The sequence below is a fragment of the Dermacentor albipictus genome, chromosome 5, assembly GCF_038994185.2.
Source record: "Dermacentor albipictus isolate Rhodes 1998 colony chromosome 5, USDA_Dalb.pri_finalv2, whole genome shotgun sequence".
Classification (NCBI taxonomy): domain Eukaryota; kingdom Metazoa; phylum Arthropoda; class Arachnida; order Ixodida; family Ixodidae; genus Dermacentor; species Dermacentor albipictus.
The window spans coordinates 140,986,036-140,998,345 of NC_091825.1; the positions used below are offsets into that span (position 1 = coordinate 140,986,036).

Consider the following 12,310-nt stretch of genomic DNA (forward strand, 5'->3'; position numbering starts at 1 on the left):
ATTCTCTTCTGTGCCCCTGTACTGATCTTGTTAAGGTTAACCTATTCTCTTGCTGGTTCTTATGGGCTTTTGTTTAAAGTGTCTGGCTCAGGTTAGGTTTTTCTATGCTAAATGTTTTTATGTGCATAAATGATATGTTCTTAGAGTACGCTTTTTAATAAATATCTGGTGTTTCTGCTGCTTATGTGCAAGTCTATGCCTCAGTTAGGCCATCATAAAAAGCTGAACAAGATTTATTAAAAGGCCTATATGCATAATTTGGTTTCACATCGGTGCAGCTTAATATCTACAATAACGGTGATGACCGTTGGAGTTAATATACATTGCTTATTATTATGCATATTTCAGCTTGTTCGGTGCATTTGTAAGCTGCACATGTACATTCCCGATGCCTGCATACCAATTTAACTTGCATTAAATATGTTGAATGTGCCAAATTGCAACATATGCTTCTGCTCTGCATGTTGTCATCTATGCAACCTGTACCAGCAAGATGGTCTTAGTTGCTTTGGGAGCACTTATTTGTGAATGAAATTGCTCAGTAAATCAAGTGCAGCATGGTGCGTATAACCAGTACATTGGCTCTTAGGTAGAGTACAGCTTCTAAAGCATTGAAAAAGACAAAGTATGAGCGAGGTGACACAACAATAAAACCTAACAAGAAAATTCCAGTTTTATACTTAATGTTCCATGGATATTTTATGGATGTTTCTGTGATCAGATGGCTACATTTAAAGTCCTGCAAATGTACCCTGGATGTCCTTGCCCAGATTGTTTCATATATCAGAAATTGTTCTGATATTTCTTAAAAAAAGAAAACATTCATTTTTAATATCTGATGGATGCCAGAATGTCTGAGAAAGGCGTATCCCGGACATGCAATTGAACGCCTTTCATTTTGCACAGGAAGGTCCCTCAGATATTCGCCATATGTCATATGGATTTGTAGGGAGATCTGGTGGATGTCCAAACATCCGGCCCTAAACATCCATCAGGTGTACCATGGTTTATGTGTGGTCCATTGGGATAAAAACAGTATGGCTAAAGAAAATGTAGTCCAACCCATCAATTTTCGTGACCTTCTTGAAGCAGAAAAGAAGAGCCATATCCACAAAGGACTTGGATATCTATCTTATGTATCAGTGACATTATTAGTGCAGTGGGGAGGCGAAATAAATTTAGGAAATTTTGGCCTTTAGTTAGCAGTCATCTTCATTGCTCCTTCGAGCATTGCTTGCAACTTCCATGCATCACAGATTTCATTAACATGTCAATATTTTACCATGTTTTTCCTCTTTGTTTGCAGCCAAGATGCTTCTAGCACTCCAGTATTCCAAGCTCTCCTTGGAGCACGCCTGCCTAGCCAAATCTGCAAAATGGCCCCAGCTTCGACGAGCATTTAGCAGGAGTTCTGCGCGTCGGACCGACAGCTCAAGTGCAGGCGAGGCTCCTAAGGGAATCCCGTACTCAAAGCTTTCTGTTGGAGTGCCCAAGGAACTCTACCAGAACGAAAACCGCATCGCATTGACCCCTTCCGCGGCTGCTGTGCTAGTCAAAAAGGGTTTCACCGTCAACGTTGAAGAGCAGGCTGGTGTAGCGGTGAGTGCTCAGACATTTGTTGGTGCTGATTCATAGTCGAACTTTTATTTGAATTTACCATCTGTGCAACTTGGTCAGTTGGCTGCTCTGCAAAGCTTTTATGTTCCTTCCTCCGCATGGAACTATTATGAAGGTGAATAGCAGAGTTGAGTTGGCGGTCAGTCTAGCATCCCCATCTGTGTAGTAGCAAGAAACCGAATTGTTAACTCCCGTCTCTTGACTAGCGTTAGATGGTAGAATCACTCTTAATGGTTGAAATACATTTCCATTTAATTAGTTTTTTTTTTTTTCCTCCAACAAACACTGTAGTGGCATCTGAATAAACTGAAAGCTTGCAGAGCTGTTTACTTTGCTGAATTTAGTAATTTGGTAATTTACTACTTCACTTGCATTTGAGAAAAGAGGTTTGCTGGTGCTTTAAGGATACCTGTACCAGGCATTTTCCTCATTGTGATCGCCCTGTACAGTTGCACAGTTACTTATAGGCTAAGCTGAAGGAGGTGGTCATGAATTCAGAGCACCCGACTGAGTAATATATATTCACAATAGTAGGGTTGATTGAACTACCCAGTGAATGCCTCTCTTTGCTAGTGAAAGCAGATGGTACCATGGTTTCACCTCTGTAAACCAAGCATCCTTTTGAGTGCTCATTTCCAGCAAAAGCTTTATACATATAGTATTCCGTTTACCTGCTGCATTGTAGCCCCTATTTTACCGTTCTTTTCCCTCTTGTAATTTGCAATTGGTATCATTGTAGGCCAAGTTCAAGAATGAAGCCTACGAAGCAAGTGGAGCACGCGTCACAGATTGCAAGACTACGTTTCAGTCAGACATTGTGCTTAAAGTGCGTCCTCTGATTGATCTTGACAAGGGAAATCTACGAGACAGCAGCACACTAATCAGCTTCCTGTACCCAGCACAAAACAGGCCGCTTGTAGATGAGCTCGCCAAAAAGCAGATGACAGTCTTCGCAATGGACGCCATACCCCGCATAAGCAGGGCTCAGGTGTTTGATGCATTATCATCCATGGCCAACATTGCAGGCTACAAGGCAGTGATTGAAGCAGCCAACCACTTTGGCCGTTTTTTCGCTGGTAAGTGTGCACTTGCATATTTCATGCTGAATTTTGATGGCGGAGCCAGCGCAGTTTTTGTGGAGCAGGTGCGGGGTTGTGAGTCGCATGTTCCAATGACAGATCGAGAGCGTATTTCGCGCTGGGACCCCTTCGTGGAGAAGTCAAGCCTGCTCCACAAAAACCACTTGAGTAGACCAGAACTTTGCCTTATGTATTTTCTTAACAAAGGCTCCATCTTTCTTTTACGGCTCACCATCTTGGTGGCACCGCAGTAGCAGGGGCTTTCATGGTAATTGCAGATGCCATGAATGACTTGTTGCGGTGTGTGGCATTGCTTTTGCTGCTCAGAAATGAAAATGTCGGCGCTGAAGTAGGCGCTTATGAATAGGCATTCAGCAGGATGTTTTGCCTGTGCTGACAGTGAACAGCAGAAGCAGATGACCACATGCTTGGTATCCTGGGTAACGTGGATTTCGGTGATGCAATTCAGCTTTCACGCTATGCTCCGGCGGTGTGGGTTGCACTCAAGGATTAGGAGGCCTTGTTCGATGCCAGAAAGGATTGCTCACTCGCAAAATTGGTAGGCTGCTCCAAATATGCCATTGGAATTCCCCGCCAGACTGCTTGAACAACTTAACTTTTGGGCGGATGACACAGCAGGAAGCACTCGGTGCCATTTTAGTGTTGGGATAATAAGCAACAGTTCAAAGTGGCGTAACATGGTGCAGTTGAATGTAGATGATACGATCATGTCTGATAATTATTTTAGTGCTATATAAGTTTTGGAAGTCTTAGCCGAAGTGAATCGAATACAATACATTTTTGGGGGGCTATGACTGGAACATTTTAGTAGGCCACAATGGAGGATGCGCATCTCAAAGTCATCGAGAGACCTCAGAGTTTGGCTGTGGCGTACAGTTGCAAAATCGGCATATGAAGTGTTTGTCTGCATGAGCCTGGCAAAAACTTGCATTGTAACATGTGCCAAATGCTGGCAGCAAAGATGAAGAAACAAGTTTTCAAGCCATCATGGATTTCTGCAACCTTAAGTAATTACCATAAATAGACAAGACTGTCTCGCTTTTACTGTGGTGCAGTGATTGGAGTTTATTATGTACCATAAGAATTTCAGATGATACAAATAGTTTTGTAGGTCCTGGGAAAGTCCATATCAAGATTTTACTGTACTAGGCATCTTCAGGATTCCGTAAATCTTGAATAAAAAAATTTATTTTGAAATTCTGTTGAAGCATGCTTTAAGAATCTGTCACTTTCATTAAATATTAGTTTTATATTAGTTTTTACATGATATCATTGCTCGTTAAGACATTACTTGATCAGGTGTCCACTTGAACAAACTTTTCAGATCGACAAAGAAGTGGGACGCTTTCTATACATACCAACGTCATTATTTTCTGAACTACCATTTTAGTAAAGAGCTCTCTATGATATTTTGAAGTTCAATGTGAAATTGTACTCCACGGTGCCTGATTACTGTGCATGATATTCCTAATTAATATATCTTGCGTATTGCACAGTAGAAGTACAAAACTAGAACCAAACACTTTTAAGTTTATCATTTACTATGGCAGATGGCAGTGTTGACAGAATATGAAGCTGTGCATTTGGGCAGCTAGGTCTTGAATTCTGTGCGTGAAAGAATGAAATGTCAATGAACATTGTTAAAATAACGCATGCAACTTCTGTTACGAAAAATCTGAGGCCGACACAGACAACAGATAACACACACTTCATTCATTTGTTGTCTGCATTGTCCTCAGTTTTTCTGCAACTGAAGGAAGACATGTTGTGGCCAAACAATTAAGTAGCCCCAGTGCTCGCTGTCTTTTGATGCTAATTCTCTATTACTTTCTGTTTGCTTTTCAGCTAACTTACTGTAAGTGTTTGTGCTATTTGGATTGACATTTAGAAACCTCAGTAGCTTTAATCGCATTAGCTTGATTCTTGAGCATGGCTGCATAGGCATTGTTCTCGTCTGGAAGTTTTCACTGTTACCTGCAATGTTGGCCGAGTGGCTATGGCCTTCTGCTCCTAATCGCAGTGTTACATTTGATGCCTGGCTCACACAGCCACTTTCTTATGGAAGCAGGATGCAAAAATGCTTCTATACCGTGCTACAAGTGCACAATATAGTACTCCAGGTAATTAAAATCAATTTAGAGCCCTCCAGTATAGTGTCTCTCATAAGGCACTGTGCAGTTTTAGGAGGCTAAGCCCCATAATTTAATTCTGTTCTTGCAGTTCTCAAAGGAACACTAAAGCCAAGCATCAAATCTATCCAGATTGTTGGGTTATCCTTCTGGAAACTTTGCACCAAAAATAACGTGAGAACTGAATGTGGCCCATTGAGAACAGTGTTGTCACCGGCAAAACACAGTGTGCTGTCAATGGATTTCATAAGTTTTTGCTTGTTTGTTTTGAATATCGTCTAATACAGCATATTGTCAGCAAAGAGCTGCAATATTGGCACACGGTGTCATTGTCTGACTTTCATGTGATGGACAGATTAGGGCTTTTGTGCTGATGTCGTAACATCAGAGCTGACTGCAGTCTCGGGAGATGGAAGTGCAGTGTTTGCATGTGCAGGATTCTTGCAATACATAAAGCAGTAACGTTTGACTGGGATGATCCTCTGTATTTGGCCTTTAATGGTTGTGATGCTGTAATCTTTTAACAGGCCAAATAACTGCTGCTGGCAAAGTGCCTCCTGCCAAGGTTCTTGTTATCGGTGGTGGAGTAGCTGGCTTGGCTGCTGTCGGCTGCTGCAAAAACATGGGTGCCATTGTGAGGGCCTTCGACACCCGTGAGGCTGTGAGGGAACAAGTGGAGTCCTTTGGGGCTGAGTTCCTCACCATCAACTTGCAGGCAAGCTGTTGCGATATTCTCTGCCATGCAGTGTGTAGTTTTAGTTGGTGTTGATACAATCTCGACCGGGTGAGGTGGGTCTTCACCGCAACAATCGGGGAACAATGATCAAGCCGGGCATTGTGATGATGAAAAAAGTAGAAAAGATTGTATTCACTTCATTGGTACATGGTTGTGACTCTCATCTAAGTCTCGAGCGGTTCTTATTAACACGAGGACCAGAACGGCCTTAACCTCTGGTGGTCCTGTGGCTGTTGACGTCTTTGTGGGGAGCCTGTGGAAGTAGGTTCTGCCATTGATGACCTCCTGCCCTTCGGGTTTTCTTTCCTTCGTCTTTCCCTTTATGTCAGCTCAAGGAATGAAACAGGTGATGCTGTTTCGGAGAAGAGGGCAATTATGTTGGTATGGGGATGCCTGCTTGAACGCTTCTCACACTTGACAGGTCGAGGTCCAGGCTTACCTTAACAGCCTTTTCTGGAACGAGCCAAATCATCTTGACATGGGAACGTACGCCTGAATGTCTCTCACTCTTGACAGGTCGATCATAACAGTGCGGCCAAGTTAGAGCAACTTGTCGAGGGCACACAAAAGTCGGACTTTCACTATGTGCCTATTTAAAGCTAATGCTGTCAGCTTGCATCGATTCCTGATGAGATTGAATTATCCAGTGGGTCAAACTGAACAAGCGTCAGAAAAACTGGAGAAACACACAGCTGAGTAATTCATGTGGCTGTGTTTGCCATTGGCTAGACTGGCTTTGACGCTAGGCTTTTATGAATGTGGTTTTGATTTTCTATTCAATTACACCACACAGGCAATTTTCAGATAAATTTTCCTGGAAAAAAGTTGCGAGTTGGAATTGAGCAAGCACAGTAATCTTGCATTGTAAGGTGCCAATTTTGCTTGAAAATCTTCCTAGGGCAGGCAGAAAATAGGTCTTTTCAATGGGAGTTGACGTGTGTTTGATGCATTCAATGTCCCTTAAAGGGACTGAGAACCAATATTTAAGGCCCTAGTTTTTTTATGTTGCAACACGATGCTCACCTTCAGTAGTGTGTACGCCTGCAGCAGTTACTTCCAAAAGCACATGAATATTTAGTAAGCAGAATTTTTTTTATCTGAGCAGCCTCTAAAAGAGCAAGTCCCTTCTCCAGCAGCGCTGAGAAGTGAGAGCGATGTCAGTATACTGGCTTGCAAATTGTGAATGCTGCCCATCGTCCTGCTTTCACAGGAGTGAGGGTAACTGGTTAACCACCTACATTTTGACCTCTTCAACCACTTTTGGAAATAAAAAGCTGGTACAATAAGTTAGCATTGTTGTCTAAACCTTTCTTATATTTGTACCATGTCTTTTCCCAAGTACACGCCTTTTGTTGTGGCTGGCTGGCCCCTGTCGTTGTCGTTCTATTGATAGACGTGCCAAGCCAACTCATCAAAAACCACAGTGTACGTGTTGAAAATGAAGGCAGCACCACTTTTCTACTCGCTACAGATGAAGGCTTGTCTGCACGTTGTAGAATTTATTGACAGGAAAGACAGAGAGGTCGACCTCAGCTAGTGCGCTCTAGTCTGCTGCATTGCAAGTTGGAAAAAAAAACTTATAACAGAAAAGAGTGTATTGCATTTCAGTACTAATGAAAAGACCAGGAACCGTGTACACTAATAGAAGGTCACGTGATAGGCCTCTGTTGCATCTTGATGTTTTTGCCACGTGGGGTGCCAAAGGTCATTTTTCGCAACTTTTAGTGAAGAATTAAAAATATAAATCCATGATCAATCAGAAAAACACGGCTCTTTTTAGCCACTACGATATTCAACATTTCCATCAGCAGGGTTATCTCGATCCATGTTTTGAGTGGTTGTCTGTCCATTGCCTGCCTTGGCGTCGCCAAGGCAGGCAATGTTACTATAATGGAGTCAGATGTGTGCATGCGGACCAGTCAAGTTCGAACTGTCTGGCAAAAGTTAATTTCGGTATCAGCAAAAGTTTGGGCCCATAGAAATGCATGGGCTCTAGCCGGGACCTTCAGTTGGGATCGAATTAACCAAAATATTGATTGACGAGAGTCAAATTACTGAAACTCCACAGTAAAGCTGCATAGCAGCAGTGCTGCAATGACAACATTGCACTGCTGATGAGACATTATTTCATCCCCATTGATAGTAGGGACACCAAAGAAGCAGCTTGCCTATTCTTCGACACCTGCCAATGAATTCAACAAATGTGCACATTAATATTGACAAATGTGTTGACCTAGAGAGTTAATTTGTTATGGTTTATTTTGCTGCTCTTACCAGTTATATAGTGCTCACTGAAGGTGATGTAATAGAGAAACCATACTTCCAGAATACTGTTTCAGATAAATTAAGCTGTTTCTGCCTTTCGTGGCGTCATGTTGAAGGAGCCTGAATGTTTAATGTTGTTGTGAATGTGAAATGATTGCCTTTATGCATTTGCTTTCCATAAAGGAATCTGGCGAAGGTGTTGGAGGGTACGCAAAGGAGATGTCTAAGGAGTTCATTGAAGCTGAGATGGCACTGTTTGCAGAACAGTGTAAGGATGTAGATATCATCATCACCACGGCCCTTATACCAGGGAAGAAGGCACCTCTCCTCATTACCAGGGTGAGTGAAGATTTACAGGGTTGTTACTTAAAAAAAGCAACAGAGGAGCGGGAGAACAGTGGCTTCACAGTATAGCCCGAACTTTTTGAAACTGATTGGCAGAGTCTAAAGGTGTTCACAATGTAGGCCGCACAACATTGACAAGCATAGTCTGTCCATATGAGTAAGATGTCTTTGAAGGCCTTTGGTGATGCTCAGCAGGTGCCATGTGAAAGGGGCACCTGATTAATATTCAAATATCTAGCGCATAAGTGCAAATAGGAACATCACTTGCTCACGCTTGCTAAGTATTACTCATGTCTCTATTACTCATGGCTCCCACCTGCGGCAAGTTATTTTTCATCCACTTTAATTTCCACTAATTTATCGTTTCTTTATTTCATTTATTAAGCACAAGTAATTTCCCCTATGTTGTCCTTGTTGTTAGTGTTTGTTGGCTTCTCATGATATGACTAATAAAAATCGGGCCCCTCGGTTAACCCCCTTTCTTCTCGTTCATGTTCAAGGAAGTGTCACATGGTCCTTTTTAATTTCATAGTTAAGACATATAATTATCTGTTCCGTTTTGTTTTAATTCACTGCGTACATGTACAACATTGCATGCTGCTTGCTGATTATGATAGAAAGAAAGCACAAAGTAGGGTTAATGTTGAACCAGATTTCCATTTTGAACTGTTTTAAATTTCTCTTGGTACCAACACTGTTGTTTCTGGCCCACACCATAATTCTACTAACATTGCGTACACATGCTACAACAATTGACAGCTAAATCACACGAGCTGTAATTGTGGCAGATGCAAATATGTAGCATAAGTTCTATTGTTATGGTTTTATTTTGGTGCAAACTACTGAATGAAAAGAGTGTGCAACGGGGGGGGGGCTCTTGTGGCCAGGAATTCAGGAACTACAGGCTTACGTGCCGCATTATCAGCTATGAGCATTGAATGAATTTTTGTAGGAGCTTAGGCAATGTTTTCATGAGCTTTCAGGAATGACAAGTGGAAAAGGATTCGGAGGCGTTGAACTAAATGGATACCCCATGCAACAAGAGTTGGAAACATTACTTACCCACAGAATGCTTTGCGAGACGAAGAACAATAAAAGGAGCATTTCCTTGTGAGGCAGAGTGCCGAACTTTCTGAACAGTTTGTGCATACCAGTTACGTGTTCTGAGAAACTTGAAAGCTTCTTAGGCAGACCATTGTAAGATGACAGCTAGGTTGTTCACACCCGGAAGCATGCAATCATAGTAAAGGTTAGAAGTAAGCTAAAGAGCCAGACAAATGCCATTTGAGGTCTGAATGAGTGATAACGCGTACTATTAGGTGCTAATAATACGCTTCCTTTCTTTACTGCGCTTATGGTAAAGTTGTGGTCTACCATGTCATCGTCTGTCATCGTATGCTGTTATAGGCCAGCTGCAATGAAACATTGGACCTTATAAACATCTTATTATCAGATAGCATAAATACAGAGCAGCCTCCATGCAAAATTTTAGGTTTGAATTATGAGGGGATGAATCATGAAGCGCTTACAAAATAAACATTTTTGATACCTGAAATAAAAGTAAGGCCACAATTGTGGCACACCGGAAGTGACACAGGACCCAGAGTATTGAGAAAAAATGTGGCTCCTCGCCATGAACTCTGAAATCAGGCAGTGCCCGCAGCATGTCAAAAATTTCGGATGTGGTGTGCTGGGACATGTAACACATTTGCTAACCACCAAACGTTAGTATTGAAAGGCTGTTAATAAGAAAAATTAGACAATTACGAGCCCTGCAGCTTTGCCAAGATTGCATCAATTGTGTATACAGTTGAACCCGACTATATCGAACCCATTTACATTTAATTATTCTGTATGTCGAACAATTTCTGAACAAGGTATAGTTACAAGGAGTATATATAGCAAAAATTAAGCTTACATCGAACAAAAATAGCAGCGACTCCCAATATATCGTAGTGGTGCAAAAGTCCATCAGAAGTTGGCTTTCTCTCGCTGCGGCGGGGATGCTTGCGGTGCGGCTCCGTCCAACCCCCACCGCTCTCCCTACCATGACCGCGTAGCATCGAGCAAGCCTTCAACACCTCCCGGAAAAAATGATCCTGGCTCGCCCGCAGCGCTTGCTTAGAGATCTAATCAGAGGCTCTTTGTCGTGTAAGATGGTGCAAGTGCGAGTTGTCTTGCTGCTTTTCTGGCTCCTTGTGGTTGTGCCTTGTGGGCCTTCTCCCGCAGTGTTGCTGTGATGAAGCGGCTGAACTTGCTTTTTGCCTTTAAGCTTGAAATCACTAATCGGGTTTAACGCGGTGAGAAGTCGGATGACCCCGCAGCGTGCAAGATTCCGAGGAGCACTCTCAGCATGATCTTGAAGAATAAGGGGGAGATTAGGGCTAAAGCAGACAAACTCGCAACCCGGTGCTCTTGGTGCCCGACGTGTACGCATAGCCGTGTACAAGGGGTTCATCCGAAATTGCTTCAGAGGTGCCGGCTTCCGTGAGCCCGGTGCTGACTGTAAATTATGATGAGTGCGACAAAGCCATTGCCAGTGTTGCCGAAGTTTGGAGTGAGCTGTCAGAAATTCCAGAATACGTTAAGGAGTCAACGGTTGACGAGTTTGTGAGTGCAGATGATGGTGCCGCGACCACGGGAGAGCCCGAAAACGAACACTATATTGCCAACATCGTACCGAGCACAAGTGAAAGTGGGCACAATGAGGAAAGCAACGATGGTCCTTTGCCCACATCCTCCGAGATGTTTGGTGCACTCGCACTAGTTCGGTGCTTCTGCACGAATGTGGAAGGTTGCGGCCTCAGCCGCTCCGACTCTTTAGACAATGTGGAGAAGTGCGTCATCGCAGGCAGCGAAATTGCCGAAGCAGAAGAAAATACACGACAATTTCATGCGAACCTATGCTAGTTTCGTCAATAAAGTGATTTTATAAATGGAAAGTGCTTTTATGATGTCCAATTCTTTAGCAGGCTTATTCAAATTATGCCCTATACCGAACTGATAGGTGTTTTTTTTTTTGCAAGTTCGATATAGCCGGGTTCGACTGTACTACTTATGTGTAACTATATTAGCCAAAGTGAAATTTTATTGCAGTGAATTGGCTGTCATACACATGAAAAGTTGGCCCCATTTGGAGTGTGTTAGAGATGGGCAGTATTGCAGTTCTCTATAATGACCTGTGATCTTGAAGGTTTACATCTACTCACATAGGTTGCTGAGAAGCCGCTATCCTTGCAAACAAACATTTGTTTTCTCATCTCTTCAATTAAATTGCCTTTGAAGCCTCCAGTACTGTACAGCAATTTCATCTGTCATTTCACATGCACTAAATACACGGGGTTCTGAGTTTCTAGCTAAAAGGCACTGAAAGCTTTTTGCTCGTAATGAGGAAACTGCGGAACTAGTGGTTGCAAATAGAAAAAAAAATTCACCGACGATTACGTTATTCCCTAATGCAAATTTTGAGCGCAGCTGTTTAGTGTTTTGAATTCATGATATATTGTGGCAACGAATTTGATTCTGAATGACAGTCTCCTCTTGGCGGCGCTGAGCCTCTGTTCAGGCAGCTCGTTTAGCAGCATCGGCAGACCAAGCATTTCCACTGGTTGCATCGCTCATTGCATTGTTCAGAAAGAAAACATGAACAAGGGAACATGTCGCTCCCGCGGAGTGCATTCTCTAGCAGCAGCTGCGCAGGCAAAGTAGCGCATGTGCACTGGGTCCGAAGCCCTCATCAGCGCTTTTTTTTTCCGTATATGGTATCGATATGGATGCGCTCGCCGCATGCCTGGTTGTTACCATGGTGCACATCTAGTGCGGCACCCTGCTTTCCTCCTCACCGTTTTCCATACTCTCCTCCGCTTTCCTCCATGTTTTCACTGCACCCTCCTCCTGCGCTTTCCTTCTCTGCTTTCTTCCTCATGCTCTCTTCACTCTCGCCATCTTTCATCGCCCACTGCGCACTGCATTCACTCTTCAGACCTTAGCCATGCTCATTTGCTCGGTTACGTTGAGGGACGCAAACGCTCAACGCAAGAACGGGTGCGTAAGAGCTACGCTATAAAGATGAGATGCTTTCAGAATTGCCTCATTCTCACATTCCTACAGGCGGATCG

The 12,310-nt window shown here is 43.0% G+C and overlaps 1 protein-coding gene across 1 annotated transcript in view; it reads left to right on the top strand.

Annotated features, from left to right (window-relative positions):
• The window catches only part of LOC135908353 (NAD(P) transhydrogenase, mitochondrial-like), a 33,051-nt gene that overhangs the window by 2,629 nt on the left and 18,112 nt on the right, over nucleotides 1–12,310 (top strand). Inside the window, exons 2-5 of the mRNA XM_065440112.2 lie at nucleotides 1,307–1,599; nucleotides 2,357–2,693; nucleotides 5,374–5,561; nucleotides 8,031–8,186. Coding sequence (XP_065296184.1) covers nucleotides 1,312–1,599; nucleotides 2,357–2,693; nucleotides 5,374–5,561; nucleotides 8,031–8,186 — 969 coding nt within the window. The 5' untranslated portion in view covers nucleotides 1,307–1,311. The remainder of the gene's footprint in view (nucleotides 1–1,306; nucleotides 1,600–2,356; nucleotides 2,694–5,373; nucleotides 5,562–8,030; nucleotides 8,187–12,310) is intronic.